The following is a 24,340-nucleotide window of genomic DNA, read 5'->3' on the forward strand; positions in this document are numbered from 1 at the left end:
TCCTAATAGTAGAGAGACAGCAGTAATCCTCAAATGTTGTACTTGACTAATGCACTCAAAATAATCCTTAAGTAATATATATGAGAATTGCAATTTAACATCATTTGATTTCTATTGGAGTTTTTGATGTGAAATGCAATAGCTTTTATATGGCTACGACCCACCAGGGACCGATTCAGTATCACCTAACAATCCAATGGGACTTGCATGTGTTTCCCTATCCTGTATCAGTAAAATTTGTAAGACTATCTTAACAACTTGGAAATCTATGTAGTTTCCACATTATCAATAATCCTGGAATGAATTACAATTTACTAATCAATGGTAAGCTCTGGTTTTACAGATTTCACAGATCTAAGTGGGCCAATCTAACATACAAAACCTATCCCCACAGCAACTTACCACATGTTGAAAGAACATCACTTGCCAGACTGCAACTGTAGAATGCCAATAATATGCCATAGGATTGTAGTCTTTCAGAAAGGTCAACCAGTGACTAAGTTTGAAGTCCTGGGCATACATGCAGAAGGCAAGCACCTATAAGAAAGTCAACACTGGATGCAGAAACATTTAATAATTCCAACACATCTATTTAGATGTTCTGCAGTGTGTAGGCTTAATAATTATGCACAATCATAACTGTATCTGCTTAATTAGGAAAACAAGAGGTAACTGCGCATCTGAACAGCCGCCCTAAGCCCGTTCGCGGGGAGGGCGGGAGTATAAATGCAATAAAATAAATAAATAAATAAATCTTGCCAAATTTCCTTTAAGGAACAGCCTCAAGTGTTTTGCAGTCCTAATAGTAGAGAGACAGCAGTAATCCTCAAATGTTGTACTTGACTAATGCACTCAAAATAATCCTTAAGTAATATATATGAGAATTGCAATTTAACATCATTTGATTTCTATTGGAGTTTTTGATGTGAAATGCAATAGCTTTTATATGGCTACGACCCACCAGGGACCAATTCAGTATCACCTAACAATCCAATGGAACTTGCATGTGTTTCCCTATCCTGTATCAGTAAAATTTGTAAGACTATCTTAACAACTTGGAAATCTATGTAGTTTCCACATTATCAATAATCCTGGAATGAATTACAATTTACTAATCAATGGTAAGCTCTGGTTTTACAGATTTCACAGATCTAAGTGGGCCAATCTAACATACAAAACCTATCCCCACAGCAACTTACCACATGTTGAAAGAACATCACTAGCCAGACTGCAACTGTAGAATGCCAATTTTTGCTGTCCTTAGATAATATGCCATAGGAATGTAGTCTTTCAGAAAGGTCAACCAGTGAGTAAGTTTGAAGTCCTGGGCATACATGCAGAAGGCAAGCACCTATAAGAAAGCCAACACTGGATGCAGAAACATTTAATAATTCCAACACATCTATTTAGATGTTCTGCAGTGTGTAGGCTTAATAAAGCTGAATTATAGGTATTTTTGATCATGATACAAGTATGTTGTGTACATATCCCAGTGTCCAATGTTACTCTGTTTTCTCCAGATATAAATGCTATTCCTGTGTTAACCATCAGTGCTGGTTTGAGAAATCACAATATTTCTAACCTGGTGTTGAGATTATTTCAGCAGTTTTACATACAGGTGTTTCTGAACTTCCTCTGAATACAGACATCTCTAGCCTATCTGTATTGCAAATTAATTAGAGTGATAACTGGTGTCCCTAGACACCTGAGTACTTGGTAGGGCACCAGGTGCTCTGGAAACTATCATCTAGATCCAGCAATGTACAAATGTAAACACAGACTTAGCCCATTTCCACTTGTGCAAGATCTTACCCCCCATGTATTACAGTGCCCAGAAGTTAGTTACAAAAGGCCTTGTGTGAGCCGGCAGACAAGCAGGGACACAATGAGCTTTGACTTTGTGTGATTGCCTATTGTGGTCTTTCTGTTATTTCTGCTTGTATAAGAGCTCTAGCACGGAAATTTTGCACTGAATAAGTCCTATATGTTGCAGGCCTCATTTCACAAGCTTAATAGTGTCCCAGGGAAAGGAGCCTTGAGGCATGTAATTCTCAGGGTACCTGATGTCCCTGCTGAATACTTGAGACATCCTAGAAAGCTGCATGTTCCACGTTCTCTGGTGCAGTGCCGTGTAAGTGTTCCACATGGCAGACAAGAATGGGAATCTCAAAAAGCAGTCTCCTGGGCACCACCAGCTACATTTTTTGGTGCTGGAAAAAGGGAGGAGGAGGATATTGCTATTCCATTAAGTCTCTGTCACGCTCCTAAAGATGTCAGAAACATTATGCCATTTCAGAAGTAGGCTTAGAGAGAAGAGCATGTTGGAGAGTGGCGAGAACTGCTGGACCCAATTAGTCAGAAGTCTCCATGTGTTGTGGTGTCTCAGAATAGCAGATACAGTATATACACATACAAAAGATAGAGCAGTAAGAATTTTTATAAGTATTTTATTATAAACTGTACATATGCCTGTAATATAAATGGAGGCACATTGTACCACAGCACAGCCTCTTGAAGCATAGTTTGTAAAGCCACGTTAGAAAAAATGAAGTTGTTCCCTTGTGATCTGCTTCAATTTTGTTCAGAATATGAAGGAAACTGCACATTTCAATTATGAGTGAGCTTACTTACCCATCATTTTGAAACTAAACAAGTTGAGTTTAAAGATGGCCTTCCTGGCTGAAACTAACAAATAAATGAGATGTGGGAACTGGGGTGTCATCAAATGGGTAGAGTACAGAATTGTACAATAACTTGGGGATCTTAGTGTCTAGTTTCTAGGTTATCAGTTCTCAGAAATTTATATTCTCTGGTTGGTATTGGATGTTCTTGTTTAATATTTTGTAACCCCCTGGCCAAATACTACTCGGGCATAAACTGTCCTGGTTCAAACAGGAACTATGGTGCATGAGGGAAGCAAAATGTGGTCTTAAAAACAAGTTAAAAATGGGGGGGGGAGGAATAATACAGTTTCTTATATTTCCAGTAGTGTTTTAAAGCATGAACTTGGAATAGGGGTATATGGAAAGTGTTTAAAACCATTATACGACAAGCTCAGGTAGAATGTGTGTCAGAAATTAGAGAAGAGCATGTCTGAGAGAGTGCTAGTTCAAAGTTACATGTTATAAAAGGCAAGGGAGGTCTCCTTGGAGAAGTAGAGATCTTGTCCGGATGAGGACAACAAAATGAAACATGAGCTTTGGCAAAACAAATGTAACTTGACGATAAGGCAAGCAAAAGGAAAAAAAACACACACCCTAAGAATGTTTCTAAAAGCATGGAAACAATGTTTTAGATCTTCTAGCAGAACATTTCTGCAGATGATTGTGACACTTATTGTATCCCAAAATGCTGTTTCTGTGGCTCTACTGGATTCAAACCAGTGTCATTAAATACTCCAGAAATAGGAAACCAGGGAAGGAGGCTGTCACAGTGTCAGACAGCATAAGAGTTAAGGGGTAACTCTGCCTGAGACCCTGGAGAGCTGCTGCCAGTCTGAGTAGACAATACTGGCCAGGATGGACCAAAAGGTCTGGTTCTGTATAAGGCAGCTTCATGTGTTCTTATGAATATATAAGATTACAGAGAATCAAAAAGAATGTGAGAATATAAGTGAATTCTTTGCACTGATCTTCACCAAGGGAGATGTCTGCAGGTGACCCCAAATTATTCAGAATTGTGAAAACTAAAGTGAATTGCCAAGAGTTCAAGAAAAATTTCTCCAAGCAGCATAAGGAAACAATAGAACGGGAAATGGAAATGACTAGCCAGAAAACAGATCTTGGGGATATACGATGGGTAACTTGATGGAAACATAACAGCAGTGAAAAAGGCAAAGTCTACCTATGCTAGGGATTATTAGGAAAGTGAGTATACAACTACCACTATCATGATATCCATTGTCCAGCCACAATAGGAACAGTTCTGTACAGCTCTGATTATCCAACCTCAAAAGTGAGATTGTAGAATATGGGACATTTTTGTTTAGAAAAAAAATAAGAGGAAAGTGATAGAGGCTTATAAAATTGTGCAGGATATGGGAAGAGGCAATAACCCTTTCCTTTCCCCACAATGCTAGAATCCAATGATGCTGGTAGGCAGTACATTCAAGACAGACAGGATAAAACACTAACACAGTACATGGCATTCACTGACACAGGAAGTTGTTTTGGCCACTAGCTTAGATGGTTTAAAAAGGAGACTAGACAAATTAATGGATGACATCTATCAATGGCTAAAGGGACATACACACACAAGACTCAGAGGCGGTAGGCTACTGAATACTTTTTGTTGGGAGTTATTTCCTTTTTTTGGTACATGTGGGCATCTGTTTGACATTTGGCTAACCACTGTCACAAACAAGATGCTGGACAAAGGCCCTGTCACAAGTGCTTCAAAAGATCATGGAGTGCAAACTCTTGGACACATGTGGCATACTAAATTAGTCCTGATAGATTCTTCTTCTTACAAACTTGGCAGGCAGGGCAGTTGCCCCTGCCAAAATGGTCCAGTCCTCCTTACATTTAGGAAGCATTTCTTGTTAAGTATGCTTGCTTTAGTTTGAACAAATTCCTGATAGTTGCTCTCTCAGTTGTTCTGCTTGTACAGTTTATTCCTGCTCATTGGATGGTATTGGATACCAAACTTCCTTTCCACAAGACTGTGACTTCCAGCAACAGAAATCTAAAACCATTCAGATGAAAGGATGAAAATATTGCCCTCTATTTTCTTTCACCAAGTGAAGATTCAGGAGTGTTCCATAATTTCTAGGGGCAAGTGCAAATGGATATACAGATCCAGTAAAAACTGTCAAGGACAGATACTCAAAGTGCTACTTGAATGACACTTCAGGACAATGATCAAATCTAGCATTTCACAACAGATCTTTTTTTTAAAAAAACCCTCACAAATGTTAGAACCACTTTTACATTATTTTCCATTCGTTATCATTTTAAGTAACGAGCCCTATTACTTGAAATGGTGAACTGTTCAGATGCCATTCTGTTTTCCTTTGCGACTTTTGCTGAATGAACATTCTGGAGTTAAACAAATGTTATACCTTGGATTAGTAATTCGTGATTCCGTGGAAAGCCCTATACACTCTGCATTGTGATTGCCAACAAGCTTTGTTATGCATAAGCAAGTAGATCGTGTTCTAATTCCATCTCATTGCAACATGCAGGCATTAATCTTGACCACTTTAAAATGAGACTTTACAAAGACTTTGCAAAGATTTGCTTTTCTTACCCCCTCCACCTGTGTTCTCAAGTCCTGGAGTGAACAGCTGCACATATTTGCCTGTTCTAGGTCCAGCAGTAACATGGACTCTCTCCAGCCAACCTTGCCTCTCTCCATGAGGCAAAAGTGAGGAACACCCAGTTGTTCAAAAGTTAGAAAGACACCTTATTTCTGCAGATTAGAAATGCTCAAAATAGACAGAGATCACAGTTTCAAGATTTTCGATCCACCAAAGACTAGTCAACAAACACAAAATGTTTTTCCATGCCTTTTAGGGAGTCCACTCTCCATTCAGTTGTCCCCCCAGTTTGAAAAGCCTTGTCCTAGAAAGAGAGAAGCAGCCTGTTCATGTTTTTTTAAATGCATTGTCAATTAAAATCTTGTTAGTTTTTGTTCTTCACAGTTCATAATTCAAGCATTAGTTGCAACAAATTGTGAAAGTTAATCTGAATTTAGCATCCTTTTTTCCAAAGATGTTAAATTGCATATGTAGCACTGTCTTGTTCTTACTAACGGAGGGCCAAGCTTCATTGTTACAGTTTAGTCCTTTATGTTTAGTGTTTTTATTTTTCTTCTCCTCGGTGTAATACAAAGAAGAATTCTGCATTATTCCTTCCTTTGGTTGGTTTGAAGGTGAAATTCAGGCCAAAATGGAGGATGTTCTCTTGTTAGCTGCATTCCTTTCTCACACAGTGCCAATCTTGTGATGAGGCACTTGCAGAGGCTGCAGGTTTGGGCATGTGGAGTAGGGAGCCGGAAGGAAGCAGGCTGCTATTCCATTAGAAGCAAAAGGCAAAGTGGGCCCATAGAAAACTTCTTCTTTTCCTTCCCTGCTAACATCCAGCACCTATAAGGGCCAAAAAAAGTGGGTGAGAACCACAACACTATCAAGAGCAAGCTGTGATAGCACTTAGCAATGCTAATGGAGAGGAGAAGCAGTTTTCTTCATTGGGGATCAGCTGATTTATCAATTCCATCAAATGAATATTACATGTTGTTAAACAGAAATTAAGCACTGGCAGGATTCAGAACCCTAGATGATGAAACTGTGCAAGAACCGATGGCTGTACTACTGCCCCACTGTTTCACTCAGGCCTGGTAGAATGGACTACGTTACTTCAGGAGTGGATGTGTCACACTTGCTAGTGCTTCATCTAGTTAAAAATTCCTTGTAATTACACAAAGCAAAGCAGTCTTCCTCTCTCTTCCCCCTTCAGGGCAAATAACACAGCAAGGAAAGGAGACCCACACACACACACACACACCCCAACACCAGACAGGGCCTGGAGAGCTCCCACTATTAATCTCCAGGCAACAGAGACCAGTTTACATGGAGAAAATGGCTGCTTTGGAGAGTAGAGTCTATGGCCTTGTTCCCTACTGAAGTCCCTCCCTTCATCAAACCCTGCCTTCCCCAGACTCCACCCCCCCAAAAAAAATCTCCAGGTTTTTTACTTCACAGAACTGGCAAGCCTAGACACACCACAATCTCATGCAGCAGTTACCATCTTTAAAAAGGAAAGTCCATTCCCGTCTGTTGGCAGTCGGGTAGAAGAAACCCCCTTCCCACTTGTTTCTGTTTGTAAGGAGTGAAAGGAGCACTTAAAGCTGGTATTCCCCTTTCACAGGCCATTCAGCCACCTCAGCTTTCTGCTGCCTCACTGAGCTGCAAGTGTAGGGCTCATGTCATTTAGGACCTTTTGAGACGTTCTACAGAAGCTAGTGGTGGGCTAGGGATGGCAGCCTCCAGGTGGGACCTGGGGATCCCCCAGAATTACAGCTCACCTCCAGACTACAGAGATCAGTTCCCCTGGAGAAGCTGGATGCTGTGGAGGGTGGACTCTGTGGCATTCTACCCCAGTGAGCTCCCTGCCCTCCCCAGGCTCCATCCCCAAATCTCCAGGAATTTGTTAACCTAGATTAGAAAATGCTGGTGGCCAGGGTGGGGGACCTGGCAACCCTATGGTGGTCTGCTGAGCAATTCTCACTAAATGGAGCCTAGCAGACTGGTGCTCCTTGAGACAGGTTCACATCATTATAGAGTGGAAACTTAAGAGGTACTGGGTGGGCAGACCTAATGCCAGGCCCATGGCCACAGTGGGGCATTTAGGGGCAGTGCCCCTCACTCGTGGCCCATTCCCCACAACTCCCACTGCCCCTTCCCTTTTTTGCTGCACTTGCTCACCTCAGCCACTACAGGAGAAGGAAAGCCGGCAGGCCAACGCAATTAATACTCAGTGAGTATGCGCTCTCTGCTACAGTAGCGGGGGGCAAGGCCTGCCGCTATTGTAGCACAGAGTGCATATTCCCCGAATATTAATCCTGCTGGCCTGCCAACTCTCCCTCTTCTGTAGCAGCCTAGGCAAACTAGTGCAGCCGGCAGGTAAGAAAATACCCTTTTCTTCTTCGGCTGCCTACATGATCTCTCTCTCTCACCTCTGCTCCCCCCCATCTCCCCTGCTCCCCCCTCTAGATTTCCCAGTGTCCCCCACCAAAAATGTTCTGGCTATGCCCTTGCCTAATGCTATGATAGCAGATTCTTTACGCTGCTGTGATGGCTTCATGATGCTTCATGATGCAGTGACTCTGTGGCATTCTGGATGACAGATGTGGTCTCTATTCTGCCAATGTTTTCTTTGATTGGCTGCTAGTATTGGTGTATTTAATTTTTTGTTGTTGTTTTAGGACCTTAACTCTTATATTATGGTTATCTAAAAGTGGGAAATGTTTGAAAGGCAAGCTGCATATATTACCGTATTTTTCGGATCATAAGACGCATCTGACCTTAAGACGCACCTAGTTTTTAAAGGAGGAAGACAGGGGAAAAAATATTCTGAACCTTTGGTCCATAAGACGCACTCACTTTTCCTCCCCCTTTTTTTGGAAGAAAAAGTGAGTCTTATGGTCCAAAAAATACGGTAATTTTAAAAATATGCCTGATTATGAAAGCTTATTTCTGTTAGCTTTGAAAATATCTATGTTCAAAAGAAACAATTAAAGTGCAAGCCTGCTCTACTTAGTTCAGAAACTACAGCTTAGTTAAAAAATATATATGCTGTGCTCCTCAAAAACATTAGATCTTATTACTGGCTTCTTGAGACCAATCTAAGGTGCTAGTTTTGGCTGTGGTTGTGGGGTACTGTAAATAATTTCAAAATATAGCTTATCAAGATATCAGAACATTAATATCCAATAGTGATGCCCTCCTCTGGGTTTCTTCCTTTAGGTCATCCTCTACCAGAAGTGGAGCCTTTTCTGTGGTAGCTCCAGAAGTATGCACCCCCCATGTTTCCATTTTGTTCTTCTTTGGCCTCCTTTTGTACACAGTAAAAATATTTTTATTCCATTAGGCTGCTGTAAATAAATCATCCTCACTGTCTGTCTGTAATGTAATATAATATTTTAGTTTTTACTTGTTTAGTGGGGAAGAAAGTTATATTGTATAAACTGTATGTTTAAACAGTTGTAAATGGCCTTAAAAATGATGTTGAAAGGATTTATAAATATTGTAACTAAATAGGTACACTGGTATGGAAACATTTTGCCCAATGAGAAGTAGCCAGTGACTATCCTTCAGTCATTGCCATCTAAAGTCATTATGAGACAGCTGAGGAGAAAATTAAACATCACTACAGTCTCCAACTCAGTAAAGAAATGCTTGGTTTGCATAACATCTGTATTCTCATCACAAGGTTTTCATGCCACTGATGAAGTAATAAACTAGAATCAGTCACATATCTGTCTTTTAAATGTGTTTTTTTTAAAAAAAACTACTTACGGAGGGAAGAGCATGTTTACTAAATACAGAAGTGTTTTGTGGTAACTAAGGACTTTGTCCTTTTGTTTCATTATCTGAAATGTGAGCCAACTGCTGAAGCACTCAAAAGACAAGCAAATTAAAAAACTTCAAAAAGCTGAGAAAACTTAAAGTGAAAAAAAAATTGCAGAGCTGAAGATGGCTGGGCCGGCAGCTTCTGCCGGCAGCACAAAAACTCATCTTTTGCTTACAGATGCAGGGCAAGCGACAGTGTCTAATGTTTATAGAATGCCTTGGAAAGGGCAGAGAATGTGTGCACTTCCCGAGTTTAATTTGGAGGGGAGAGTATAAGGCAGTGAAAGGGCTGGAGCCAAAGGCTGTGATCCAGCTGTGCAAGTGCCAGTCTTAGGCCGAATCTACATATGCATTTTAGAATCAGCTTGGTGCCGCTGTTATCCCATGTGGATTAGAACTGCTGCGCCTCTGCTTTCAAGTTAGCATTAGGGGAGCTGTCCACTTTGTCTTTTTTCAGTTATCTAATCACAATCTATTGTTCGTCACTAGATGGCCCCTGGGGGTTACTGTTCTGGGACTGGAATGAGAGGCCCCACAGTGGAATGGTAGCCCCTGGGGTTAGCAGGAGTATTCTGGGACTGGAATAACCGGCTCCAGAGTGGAATGACAGCAAAGGGGATAGGAGATGTGCCCTGGGACGGTAATGATAGGCCTGGCATTCCAGTTCCAGGACACTCCTCTTACTCCAAGGGGATGTCATTCTACCATTGGGCCTGTCATTCCACTCCCAGAACACAGCCCCTGGGGTTAGCAGGAGTATTCTGGGACTGGAATAACTGGCTCCAGAGTGGAATGAAAGCAAAGGGGATAGGAGATGTGCCCTGGGACGGTAATGATAGGCCTGGCATTCCAGTTCCAGGACACTCCTCTTACTCCAAGGGGATGTCATTCTACCATTGGGCCTGTCATTCCACTCCCAGAACACAACTGCTACCCCAAGGGGCTGTCATTCCACTCTGGGGCCTGTTATTCCAGTCCCAAAACACATCTACTACCCCCAGGGACTGTCATTCCACTCTGTGGTCTCTCATTCTAGTCAAAGAACACTCCTGCTACCCCCAGGGGCTGTCATTTCACTCCGTGGTCTCTCATTCCAGTCCCTGAACACTCCTGGAACCCCCAGGGGCTGTCATTCCACTCTGGGGCCAGTCATTCCAGTCCCAAAACACATCTGCTACCCCCAGGAACTGTCATTCCACTTGTGATCTCTCATTCTAGTCAAAGAACACTCCTGGAAACCCCAGGGGCTGTCATTCCACTCTGTGGTCTCTCATTCCAGTCCCTGAACAGTCCTGGAACCCCCAGGGGCTGTCATTCCACTCTGTGGTCTCTCATTCCAGTCCCTGAACAGTCCTGGAATCCCCAGGGGCTGTCATTCACTCTGTGGTCTCTCATTCCAGTTTCAGAACACTTCTGTTACTCCTAGGGTCTGTCATTCTTACCCCTGTAAACTTAAAAATAGGAAACACCATGACTACAAGGCAGGAATTGCAACTTTTTGAGCCAAATGCAAGCTCTTACTTGAAAAAGCTGCTGACTGTGCATTGCCCAGTCATATTCAGTGATTATAAATTTAATAAACAGATAAATTTCAAATAAAAAATTTTGAGGACTGATACATAGCAATGAGTAAAAGTAGCCATGCAGGAATCAAACCAACAATGCCCTGATTTACAGGGCAGAAAATTTACCCACTGAGCTAAACACATCTCGAAGTAAATCCCCCCCCCCGGTGAACTTAAAAATGTCCCTTGAAGCAGGGGGGTCAAGAAAATAAATGGTTTGAAAGCCGATAGATAAGTTTTGGAAGATAAGATTTGTGGGCTGGTACATAGCTATGAGGAAATAGAGCCAAGCGGGAATACAATTAGAAACACCTGGATTTAAACATTTTGAGATAAATGCAAGCTCTTACTGCACCAGTAGTGAACTTAAAAATGTTCAGTCGGTCTGTAAAAGGGGTCAAGAAATAAAAGCTTCAAAACAAGATAAAATTTTTTAATTTTTTTTTGGGGGGCTAGCTAGTAAAAAGAGAAAAGAGTACTGTTGGAATCGAACCACAAGTTACTGCCTAGTTTATTGTGCCACCAGTTGGAATTATTTAAGAATTAGCGGAGCAACGGCTGAAAAATATCTGCATTAGGTTGACAGCGCAACGAAACCAGAAAGGAGGGGTTAGAGCAGCAAAGAACAGCATTCATTTAAACCAGTGCAGAGCAGCTATGACAATGGAGTCACTACCAGAGGGCGGAAAACATGCAGACACAGATTTTTATACTGGCTCACTGCCAGCCTGAAACCGGATGCAAAAATGTCAGGAAACCGGCAAGAAACACATGTTTTGATATACATGTGTTTCTGTGTATAGTTAAGGGGGAAATTTAAAAGAGAACCAAAGTGCTGTCAGGGACCAGATTCTCTGATCTAAATGGGAGGATCGCTTCGGAAAGTCCACTGAGGGGGCGTGGTACCTCTTTTCCCTCCTCCACCTCTGTACTAATTCTGGTGCTGAGCTCCCCTCCACAGGGCTCCCAGAGGAGGAGGAGGAGATTGGATTTATACCCCGCCCTTCACTACCCAAGGGAGTCTCAGAGCGGCTTACAAACTCCTTTCCCTTCCTCTCCCCACAACAGACACCCTGTGAGGTGGGTGGGGCTGAGAGAACTCTGACACAAACTGCTCTTTTAGGAACAGCTGTGCCAGAGCTTGTGACTGACCCAAGGTCACATCAGCAGGTGAAAGTGGAGGAGTGGGGAATCAAACCCGGTTCTCCCAGATAAGAGTCCGCACACTTAACCACTACACCACACTTAACCACTACACCAAACTGGCTCTCCCCCTTGCTTACAATATGAAGGAGAGATCTGGTGACTGAGAGCCCAGGAGGGGAGAAGCCCAGCCCCTACTAGCATGCAAAGTGCTCAGGGCAGCACTGTTCTAGGAAACTAGGAGGAAGCAGAGTCCTGCCTGGCCCTAAGCAGAGTCCTCCCTTCCAACTCTGTTGAGCTACAGGAATGGACGGAGGTTGGTTTGGAAAGTAGCTGGCTGGCCTCACTTCAGCTCCCAGGAGAATGAAGAGCGAGGCCAAATTGCCTCTTTGCTGGAATGAGAAAAAAGTCTCCTAATGTAGAGAGAAGCAGAAAAGCCCCAGCTAAATAATAAGAGATTCCCTTCCAACTCTGTTGCTGGGCTAGTCATCAGCAATTGGATCCTTGCACCCACTCCCCCCCCCCGGCTTTAGAGACTGGGGAATGGCCTGCTTTTGCTCTGCCTTAACTGCAAACCTGTCCCTCCACTCATGTGTGGCGCACACTAAACCCAGTTGGCTGCTCTGGACACAGCTGGTCTACAAGGCTTTCCTTCCCCCATGCTGGCAAGGAGAGTGGCGACTACCCAGCGGGTAGGCGAGTGAGCTCAACAGCTGTGATTTTTGTTCACTCCAGCTACTTGTTGCAGTGTTTGGCTGGGGCACTAGCAAAGGCCTGGCCTCACAGCCAGCATCTTGCTGGGGCAGTTGAAGATGAGGTAACTGGTCAAGGCTGCGAGGAGGGATGGTGCTGGACACTGGCGGCAAGAAAGGCAAGGGTTGTCCAGCATGGGTAGAGAAAAGAGCTGCATCGCCATGTGATGTGGTAAGGAAAGGAGGGAAGGGAGGTTGAGGCTAGAGTGATTGCAGTTCAAGTGGCCCCCAACTTACCAGTAAGGTTGCTGTTGAGAGTGAACTGCTACAAAGGAGGTTGTTCCACCAAGCTGAAGCCACAATCAGAGTGGCTCCGCCTGCTCGCTCCCCCAAGCAACTTCCTGTTCCCTCCTTCACACCTCCTCTTCCCTCCCTCACACAGTTGCAAGTGCGGGCTGGATAAAAGCACTGGATGGGCTGGTCTTGGCCCCTGTGGGCCATATGATTGACACCTCTGTCTTAGACTGATTGTTCTGGGAGACTTCAACATTCATGCCAACAATATCTCGCCAGGACCAGCCCAGGATTTTATGGCTTCTTTCATTGCCTTGGGTCTCTCCCAAATCATGACTGACACAACAAATGAAAGAGGTCACACCCTGGACTTACTCTTTTCCACTGAACCTTGGAGGGAAGGTTTCATTAACATAAGAACATAAGAGATGCCAATGTTGGATCAGGCCAAAGGCCCATCCAGTCCAACACTCTGTATCACACAGTGGCCAGAAATACCAGTGCCATCAGGACGTCCACCAGTGGGGCCAGGACATTAGAAGCCATCCCACTGTTGACCCCCCCAAGCACCAAGATGACAGAGCATCACTTGCCCCAGAGTCCCTATCATTTTAGGGCTGGAGATCTGTCCAGAACTATGGTATGGTATGACTAGGGATGAACACAAACCAGCTCACAAACTACAGTTTGTGATAAATTTGGGCCGGTTCATGGTTTGTGAACTGAAGTTCATGGCAGGTCAACCATCATGAACTGTCAAGCAGTTTGTGGAGGTTTGTGCCAGTTCCTGAATGGATATATTTCCAGACAGACTGTTTCCACTCAAACAAAATGTTTACCAAACCTCAAAGGAACAGGGGGGGAAAATTCTCCAACCTTGGAAATACTCCTGTCAGTTTCAAACTAGTCATGTCATTTTCAAGAGCCCCCCCTCCTTTGTGTTCACTTTCCATTTTCTTGTACAGAGCTTGCAAAATCCCCCCCCCGCTTGAGTTTCTTGTGACTGTGTGTTTTGAGATCAGTCCTTTTAATTTTGCAATGCCAGTGGCACAGGGTTCTGCCGGGCATTCTGTACACTGAACTGGTTGTGCTGGGCTTGCAAAACCACCCCCCTTACTTGGATGGTTATTTTGTACATATCAGTCCTATTGAGCTGGCATTGCCACAATAGCACTGGGTTCTGCTGGACACTAGTACATTGCATTAGTTCTGGTGGTCTTGCACCCCCCCTTTCTTGGAGTGTGATTCTGTGCTAGTCATCAGTCCTGTTGAGCTGGCATTGCCACAATGGCACTGGATTCTGCTGGGCACTCTTTGACCATGAACCACATTTTTCTGGTTTGTGGCCATGCCTAGACACTGCCACTACCTACTAAAAGCCAAAGTGAATGTGGCTCTGACACCACGCATGACAGGGGGCCCAGTTGAAATGGTCCAACCATGAAGGTTCATTCTACTGGATTCCAGAATACTCTGGGGGATTTTAGGATTCCGAACATGCATTCTGTTTAGGTCGCAGTAGAACCATGGAATGTGAAGCTCCTTTAAGCTATCAACAAAGTTGCCCTTTGTCAACCTCTCCCACCCTCGGGATTAAACCCAGCCCCCTGGTTTACCACAGAGCTGGGTGATAAAAGGGTTGGGAGACACCTAGAACAGTGCTGGTGGAAAAATCATACTGAATCTGACCTATGAAGCAGTGCTGACAAAGGCAATGAAAAGTTACTTCCATTATAGCATCAGCTAGTTCACGTCCATTCCGATTATTCAAGACAGCTCAGCAACTGCTGATGCCTGAATCCCAAGAACATACAATTAGCTATGATACTTTTGTCAGGTTCTTTGCTAATAAAATGTCAAGAATACACTCTGATCTGGATGTCAGTTGTAACATAGGTACATCAGAAGAAAAGCCTAATACACTGCCTGGTCTATTTATGGATCACTTTGACCCAGTTTCTGTGATGGATGTGGACAAGATCTTGGGATCAGTGGGGTCCACTACTTGTACTCTGGATCCATGCCCATCCTGGCTGCTAAAATCATGTGAGAACCACATCAACAAATCCTTGGCATCTATTATAAATCAGTCACTAACATCACCTTCCCCCAGTCATTCAAAGAGGTGATTCTCTATCTGCTACTCAAAAAACGGTCCCTACAGAGAAAATTATATGGCAAATTATCACCTGGTCTCTAATGTACCCTTTCTGGGCAAAGTGAGAGATTGGAGTGGACCAACTATAAGTCTTCTTGAATACTTAATCAGCTCTAGATGCTTTCCAGTCTGGCTTCAGGTCAGGTTATTGGACAGAGATGGCTCTTCTAGCCAGTTTGGTGTAGTGGTTAAGTGTGCGGACTATAATCTGGGAGAACCGGGTTTGATTCCCCACTCCTCCACTTGCACCTGCTGATGTGACCTTGGGTCAGTCACAAGCTCTGGCACAGCTGTTCCTGAAAGAGCAGTTTGTGTCAGAGTTCTCTCAGCCCCACCCACCTCACAGGGTGTCTGTTGTGAGGAGGGGAAGGGAAAGGAGTTTGTAAGGCGCTCTGAGACACCTTTGGGTAGTGAAGGGCGGGGTATAAATCCAATCTCTTCTCTTCTTCTTCTTAGTTGATGACCTCCATCTGAGTGTAGACAAAGGCCAAACCTCTTTATTCCTCTTATTAGATTCATCTGCAGCCTTTGACACAGTAGATCGTGCCATCCTATTGAGGTGTCTGGAGGCACAAGTAGATATTAGGGGATGCCCACTGAACTGGTTCAAATAATTCCTCATGGATCAGGCTCAAAGGGTTGCTACTGAAAACTAGTTGGTACGGGACCTAGGTTGTGGGGTTCCACATGATGCAATTCTATCCCCCATGCTTTTCAATTTCTGTATAAAGCCCTTAGGACAAATCATTTGTATTTTGGGGGTTGGTTGTCATCAATACATTGATGATAAAGGTAAAAGTTCCCTTGCTCAAAAGCCAGTCGAATCCAACTCTAGGGTTGCAGTGCTCATCTCCGTTTCAAAGCCGAAGAGCCAGCGCTGTCCGAAGAAGTTTCCGTGGTCATGTGGCCGGCATGGCTAAACACCAAGGCGCACGGAACACTGTTACCTTCCCACTGAAGTGGTACCTATTTATCTACTTGCAATTTCTTGCTTTCGAACTGCTAGGTTGGCAGGAGCTGGAACTAGAGAAGGGAGCTCACTCTGTCATGCGGCATACTCGGGTCTCGAACTGCTGAACTACTGACCTTCCACAGCCTGCAGTTCAGCGTCTTAACCACTTGAGCCACCGCACTGATGATACTCAACTCTATATATCCTTATCCAGATATCTTGGTGATGTGGTAGAGGTCCTGAATCGCTGCCTGGCCATGGTGGTTCACTTGCAAAGAGTGAATAAATTGAAACTAAACTATGAGAAGACAGAGGTAATGCTGGCTGGGAGGTGGAGGTCTTGAAGGATGTTGTTCTCCCCACTTTCGATGGAATTCAACTGACTCTTGCTGACAGTTAAAATCAGGGTTATACTGGATCCAGCTTTATTACTGGAGGAGTAATTTAATGCAGCTGCAAAAAATGTCTTCTACCAACTCAGCCTAGCCCATATGATGCCCCCTTCTCTTGATACACCTGATCTGGCCACCTGGATCCACGCCACACTGAGACTAGACTACTGTAATTGCACTGTGCATTGGTCTCCCCTTTAAATCAATTTGGAAACTCCAGCTGGTCCATAATGCTGCAGTTTGGCTATTATTGGGAGCTAGACTTATTCCCATTCTGCAGACACTCCAATGGCTGCCCACTTATGGGCCCAATTTACCATACTGCAATGTTCCCTCTAAGCTGTGGAGTCTAGTGAGCAAAAATTCTACTTTGTGAGCTACTGGCATTAAAGTTGTGAGTGAGCGACTTGGCTGCTGCATAAATTAGTTTGCTCTGGAGCCATCCTTCCTGAGCTAAGACAAAAATGTGTGAGCCGGAGGCTAAAAAACTCTGAGCTAGCTCACACTAACTCAGGTTAGAGGGAACACTGCCGTACTGGCTATCACATATGAAGCCCTTCATGGGACTGGTCCCTCTTCTCTGTAGAACCACCTCTCCCTCTCTGCTCAGCCACAGTACCTTCGCTCACATCAACAGTGGCTTCTGTGGGTGCCAACCTGCAAATGGGCAAAATCAACAAAGGCCTGTACACGTGCTTTCTCTGTGGTGGCCCCCACCTTATGGAGCTCCCACTCTCCTGACTTTCCGCAAACGATGCAAAACTGAATTATTCAAGAGGGCTTTCTGCTCAGGTACTGTGCAAAACTGTTTATGAACTGACTTGGATAAATGAGAAGGGACTGTGAGTTATACTGCTGTGTATATCTTATGGTAAGTAGGATCCTATTATGTATCCGATTATGTAATTATTGTACTACCAAATGTGTCATGTGAATACTTGTGTTGTGCTTCAGTTCTTTCTGGTGGTTTCCAGACGTCTACAATCCTAATGTATTGTCCCTTTAAAAAAAATTATACTGAATCACTATGTGTAATCCACCTTGAGTCCCTGTGAGAAAGGGGGACTATAGATAACATAAATTTTAAAAAGAATCTCTCTTCCCCATCTAAAACCTTTGTCTCAGTTTGAACAGCTGCCCTGTAAAAAGGTAAATCATTCAGAGAGATTTCAAAAAATTGCTGAAATCACTCACCTGAATACATGCCAAAGGCTCATTTGTCCAAATGGAGTAGCCACCAACTAAATATATTCTGCCATTGTGAACAGCAACTCCAGATTCATTTTGGCCTAAGAGAGAAAAAGAAGCCAAGTCTGTGTTTAGATTAACCTTTCTTACCACTGGTAAGAACTTGCTTATTGGAAGATGCTGTACATAGAATTGGTTGTAAAGGGTTAGGTTTCAGCGTTGGTGCCTGTTAAGAAGGGAATGTGTGCTCTATAATCCCTCCTTTAAGTGTACAAACTGAACTGATAGCTAAGATTATCATTACTTGCCTGTTAACATACTGAAGCTGCAGCGAGTCCACTGGTCACTGTCTACATTGTAGGAATCTATGTGCCGTACAAGAATGCGATCATTGTTATAGTCCAGGTCGTTGCCACCTAAAACATACAGCTTCCTTTGAACAGCAGCCATGGAATGGTACACTCTCCTCTGCAACATGGGGCTGCGGCTTAGCCATTTATTCTGCATGCACAGGGGGGGGGGGAAGGAGGAGAGAGAATTTATCTCTTATTATGCATACACCACAGATGGGATTGGATCCTAAGGAAATTTTTGCTTCCTGTAGTTTTCATAAATCCCTCCCCCATAGCAAACCTCTGACTCCTCCTTCATGCTGCTCCTCCAGGATCAGCACGTAGGGGCCATTTTGGACCGGAGCATAAGGGGGAGGTGAGGCAGTCCCATTCCCCTGGTTGAAAATATTTGTAGTTCTGGGGTGGGATCCAACCCACGCTTTCCCTTCAACTGAAGCTCAAAGTGGCTTACAAGAAACATTATCCACAACAATAAAGCATCAAAAAATTAAATCGTAATTGTTGCTCCTTATATAATTTAATAGCTAAATTTACAGAGGAAAGACACTCTTGGTGTGCTGTTTGAAGAATGGGGAGTGGTAAGCATGAAACGGTAGAAGTAAAAAACAGTTGCTCCATGCAGCCCCCATAATGTACAGCTATCTATTATACTGTGTAGTATTTGACTAGAAGGAATTAATATTTGAATTAGCAGTCCAGTCCCTTGACAGAGAACTATAGACACCATCTGCTTTGCAAAGCCTGCCTGCATCCCCTGATTATATCTTAGCTTCCTCCACAGCAGTGACTGCCAGGTAAGCCGCCAAGCACTGCAAAGGCAAAGAAACAGAGGGGCCTGGTGGGGTCATTCCTAATAAGCCAGCGTGTGAATACTAATCAGCAGTGGAGAAGCAGAGGTCACCCTAGCCTGCCTGTTGGCAGGTAGCTATGTGCTCTGTGGCAGATGGTAGGCATTATCAGCACTCCACAAAGGCCTAGCACAGAAACAGGCACTAGCACCAAATGATAGAGTTATTGAGATTCTGTGCAAGATGCAAGCAGATGTGAAGTTCTTCCAGTGCCCACCGTATACAATGCCAGCAGAATTTTTAAAAAGCATGTGTGTACAAACACGAAACAAACCTCATTTGAAGAACGCTAACACACACACACAAACACTACTTTTAACCATTTGCGAATTGTGCTTTGGCCTAATAAAGGTAAAAGTTCCCTTCTCGAAAGCCAGTCGAGTCCGACTCTAGGGTTGCGGTGCTCATCTCTGTTTCAAAGCTGAAGAGCCAGTGCTGTCCGAAGACATTTCCATGGTCATGTGACTAAACACCAAGGCGCATGGAACGCTGTTATCTTCCCACTGAAGTGGTACCTATTTATCTACTTGCAATTTCTTGCTTTCGAACTGCTATGTTGGCAGGAGCTGGAACTAGAGACGGGAGCTCACTCCGTCATACGGCAACTCGGGTCTCGAACTGCTGAACTACTGACCTTCCACAGCCTGCAGTTCAGCGTCTTAACCACTTGAGCCACCGCAGCTCCTAATTGGCCTAATACTGGTTACAAAAAACAGAAGTGATCTGAATTTGAAGGATACAGGTGCTGAACCCCAAATAAGAGAGCAAAGTATTTAACTAGGGGTGTGCATTTGGCTGTGTCTGAGCCAGAAAAATAGTCAGAAAATACTTTATCAGTATTTATCAACTATTCTTTCAGCCAGATATATAGATAGGTGCATTTTCTACTATCGAGCAAGCAAATCCCGGATAATCCTGAAAAAATTCCAGGTGAAGCTGCAGCTTCACGAGCACATTTAAAGGGACCGTGACACCTTTCAATGCCTTCAGTTCCATCATAGCTTATGGGGACCATTATAGTCACCCATCATAGCCTATGGGGACCATTATAGCAATGACCCTCATAGGCTATAATGGCAAATCTATCCAGGTGTATGTGGGAGTCTGGGGGTCTGTGTTTTGAGTAAGAGGCACCAAATTTTCAGCATAGCTCCTGGTGCTTCTACTCAAAGCACCTCCCCAAGCTTAAAAAAGATTGGACCAGGGGATACAATTCTATGGGCCATCAAAGAAGGTGCCCCCATCCTCCATTATTTCCAATGGAGGGGAAAAACAGCAAAAAAGTAGGGGCTGATGTCAAACCAGAGAATTTCTGCAGTAGAAACTGAAGCGGTGGGGTGCATTTTTTCAGAACCAATTGCACTGTGGCAATGCCAGCTCAACAAATCCAAGCGGAGGGGGAGGGAATTTGCAAGCCTAGCATACTAAGTGCATGTACAGAGTGCCCAGCAGAATCGATGCCACTGTGGCAATGCCAGCCCAACAAATCCAAGCAGGGAAGGGGATTTTGCAAGCCTAGCACAGCCAGTGTATGTACAAAGTGCCCAGCAGAATCAGTGCATGTACAGAGTGCCTAGCAGAACCAATGCCACTGTGGCAATGCCAGCCCAACAAATCCAAGCAAGGTTTTTTCCCCAAGCCTAGCATAGCCAGTGCATGTACAGAGTGTCAAGCAATACCAGTGCAATGTATTAGTGCCCAGCAAAACCCAGTGCCTTCCCTTAAATGCTTTCTTTTTTTCTCCACCGAAAACAATGGAGGATGGTGGCACCATCTTTGGGCACTCTGTACATGCACTGATTCTGTTGGGTACTCTGTACATGCACTATCTGCACTGTGCTTGCACACACACACACACTGCTTGGATCTGTTGAACTGCCATTGCTACAGTGGCACTAGTTCTGCTGAGCTTGGAAAAATCCCCCCTTCAGTTTCTACTGCAGAGACTCCATGATTTGACATCAGTCCTTGTTTTTTTGCTTCAGAAACAATGGAGGATGGGGGCATCTTCTTTGGAGGCCCATAGAATTGGACCCCCTAGTCCAATCTTTTTGAAACTTGCGGGATCTTGAGCAGAGGCCCCAGAAGCTACACTGAAATTTTGGTGCCTCTACCTCAAAAAACAGCTCCCCAGACCACTGGATACCCCCAGAAATATTCCCCCATTGACTATAATGGTTCCATAGGGTATAATGAAGATGAAAAAAAATCGAGATTTCTGGAGGGGAAAAAATCCAAATACTGGTACTGGAATTGAGATTTGTTGGGAATTCCAAGTTTTTTTTGGTCCAATATATCCAAATCCAAAAAAAATTTGATTTATTTTTTGTGCACACCCCTATATTTAACTCCTACAAAAAATTATGAAAACAACATTTGGATCGCTCTGTACCAAGCCATTTGTCATGTTACAGGCAACACCTGAATATATTATCTTTTCTATTAACTTTCAACTGAGATGTTGGGATTACTGAAACAGTGTCATCACGAATCACCATCAATCCACATGGAGAAAAAGAAACGCGGTGGTTTTTGTGGGAGACCAGGTGTTTTAGGGAAAGTATGAGTCCCATTCTCGTGACTGGTCTTTACGTGTGCAGGTAGTACAGCCGGTATGTGCTAACCTTCTATATAGACTACTGGATTAGGATCTTGGAGGCACAGGTCTGAATCCCCACTTTGCCCTGAATAACCAGTCTCTCTCTCTCTCTCTCTCTCTCCCCCTCCCTCAGCTACTTCACAGGGTTGCTGTTGGGGAGGAAGAGGAGAACGATGTAAGCCCCTTTGGTTCTCCACTGGTGGAGAAAAGTGGGGTGTAAATGCTTCTCTGTACTATGGAAGTTACTTCAGATCCAGAGCTTCCTCAGTCTGCCTGATAAATTGCACAGAAATGCAGGAGGGGGGAGAACCTTACATGCATACTGCAGCACCCTTGTATTAATAACAATTGTACCCTAATTCATTAACATGGAACACTGTCGTGCATAAACTGACATGATGAGATTTAACTGAAGAACAGTTTACTAGTGTCTTTAATATATATGTATATATATATACAAATACCTGCAGGGTGAAAACTTACTTGTGTAGGATCATACACCATTAGCCTGTTCTGATACTGTGCTGTATTTGTTACTCCTCCTATAATAAATATTTACAAGGTTATGTGAGTATGAAACACACTTGAGAATGCATTAAAGCAAATTATCTGCCACTTAAGGAAACATTTGTACACCCTGCAGTGTTATATAAACCATACAGCGATCTCACTATTCAATAGCTTTCTTATTCACCTAGTGAAGAATTAACAATATAGTCAAGTGGTTGACACCCACCACTAGGCAAAATAAGCCATGTTCTTTTCAGACTGAAGGTATGTAAAAGTCAGAGTTCAAACTCCTCTGGTGATGCAGGATTCTCTGAACCCAAACACTCAAAGCAAATTATAGAAGCTGTAGTTCCGCAGAAGCAGCCAGTAGTAGTAATCAAAGCTTTATTATGTTACTAATGCTTGTGGGCCAATTGTCTTAAGGAATAAAGCCTTACCCTAAACTGTGATTCAAACTGTATTATGTAAAATGCTGGAGTTGTTAGTTGTTCCCCTTGCTCATCGCTGGTTGAGTTTTTATGATGTCAAAGAATGTTCAGAGAATTTTGAAGCAGAATTAAAGGTAATAAATAATTTCCTTTGGAGGGTTCATTCTCTTAAAATGTCTACAGAATTACTGCGCTTTCCCCCTCATATCATCCCCCTCATATTTCATCATACCATTTCCCAGTACACAGCACTGCTTGAGGGACTACAACAGCATTCCAAACAGTGAAAGGGGGGGAAAGAAATGACCACCCTGCTGGGCAAAGGAGGGATACAGTCATGGCAGGCTCCAAGGAGGAGGAGCAGCTTTGTACTTTTATCAGAAATTGTTAGTATGCAAGGGGAAAGAGATGAAGGAGCAAAAGTGAGGAGTCTCTAAAAAGAGAAAGATTTCTTGATCTATTATTAAGCAAGGACCAAGATATAGGGAGGAAGGAATGATTGTGAAAGGGAGGGAGTGCGTGGCTATTCAAAGGTTGTTTCAAAGCAGGTGCAGAAGTCGCAGGTGCATACAAGCTTTCCCTACTTTCTTGATCCTCACAGGCAGCACTCTCAGGATGCAAACTCTGCTTACAAAATAATTATCATTACAGGATTAGCAACAGTGGGCTGTGTAGTGGTTGTATCATAGGAAGACAAAAGGATTTTTTTAAGTCTAGGTTTTGCGGAGGGGAAGGCGATCCTTGCATAGGGGCAATTTCAGTTCAACGTTGGTGGAGGAGGTGTGTAATGGTTTGCATAAGACTTTGCCTCTGGATTTATTTTTGAGGTTCTCTTTGACCATGACAAACTTCTCGAAAGAAGAAAGGGTGCACCCTGACCTGGATAGCCCAGGCAAGCCCAGTCTCATCAGATCCTGGAAGCTAAGCAGGGCCGACCCTGGCAAGTACTTGGGTGGGAGACCTCCAAGGAATACCAGGGCTGGGGACACAGAGGCAGGCAATAGCATGCCACCTCTCTGAAACATCCAAGCCCCACTGGAGGTTGCCAGGAGTCTACCATGACTTCCAGGCACACAGACACACACAAAAAATATTGACCAAAAAAACAAGAAAGAAAGAAGAGGTACAAGGGGGATGAGGAATCAGTGAAAGTAGGATCCAGGAGTCAGAGAAGCCAGTCCAGGAGACAATACTGGTGGCGAAGGAAGTGTGCACTGCATATATTGAGCAAAATTATATCCTTTTGCTCTATCAGACAGAGCACAACCCACAAATGAGAAAAGAAAACCTGTGCAATACATGTCTTCTGCAAACTCAAACTATGATTTTGCAAGAAATGTTTCTGGTAGATTGGGCCCAATAAGCCGTTTGGCCCAATAAACTAAAACATTGCCCTAAAATAATTACATTCCTTTTGCATCCTGCGCCTCATTTTTAAAGATTCATCTGCCAAAATGAGATGCTTTGGATTTGCATACAGATTTGACGACACAAAAATAGATGTGAAATTAATAACAGCGTCTATATGTTTTAATTTCCCCCCTCCCTAGATCTGATACCCTTGCCTCCAGCATTATTCTTGGCTTTGAAAGTCATCAAGCTGATTTGTCTGCTCTTAGGTTTAGGCTGCCACATGCTGCTACACTGCCCCCTGCAATCATGGCGTTTTGCAGAGAAAGGTTCCCTGCCTTCCCTTCCAAGCAGTATATTTTATAGATTGGCAGTTCTGATCTCTCCTCCTGTCCCCCCCCCCCCACCCTCTACCTTCTCCCCCGGGGAATAATCTGCATCTTAACAGCTTTCTATAGATTCATCTGCCATTAAGTATACCATTTCATATCAGCATCAATTTTCAAAACCAAGTTTATCCTAACTTTGAAATGGTAGAAGTTTCTATTTTTTTAAAAAAATAATCCTACCAAAATTCAAATCCAACAAGCCCACAATGCCCCCATAAGCTACTTTAAGAATATTTCAAAGAATGAAAGTAAATAAAATGTCTCCAGAAAAAAAATATAGAAAAGTTTAAAGTGATGCTTCCATCATAAAATGGGACAATCGAAAGGCAATTGATTTATCTGTGCTGCTTTCCCTAACGATACCAGGAGGAAGAGTATCATAATATCACTAGAGATACATTTCAGGATG

At 43.5% G+C, this 24,340-nt stretch overlaps 1 protein-coding gene across 5 annotated transcripts in view; it reads right to left on the minus strand.

The window, feature by feature from the left end:
• Positions 1–5,923: 5,923 nt before the first annotated feature.
• The window catches only part of KLHL32 (kelch like family member 32), a 108,875-nt gene continuing 90,458 nt past the window's right edge, over positions 5,924–24,340 (minus strand). For all 5 annotated transcript variants that reach the window (XM_015420761.1, XM_015420760.1, XM_015420759.1 and 2 more), the window contains 4 exons: positions 21,738–21,796; positions 17,763–17,955; positions 17,461–17,555; positions 5,924–6,085 (listed from right to left, as the gene is read on the minus strand). In XM_015420761.1, coding sequence (XP_015276247.1) covers positions 5,924–6,085; positions 17,461–17,555; positions 17,763–17,955; positions 21,738–21,796 — 509 coding nt within the window. The remainder of the gene's footprint in view (positions 6,086–17,460; positions 17,556–17,762; positions 17,956–21,737; positions 21,797–24,340) is intronic.

Source organism: Gekko japonicus, unplaced genomic scaffold, assembly GCF_001447785.1.
Source record: "Gekko japonicus isolate JY-2015 unplaced genomic scaffold, Gekko_japonicus_V1.1 scaffold1688, whole genome shotgun sequence".
In the NCBI taxonomy this organism is placed as follows: domain Eukaryota; kingdom Metazoa; phylum Chordata; class Lepidosauria; order Squamata; family Gekkonidae; genus Gekko; species Gekko japonicus.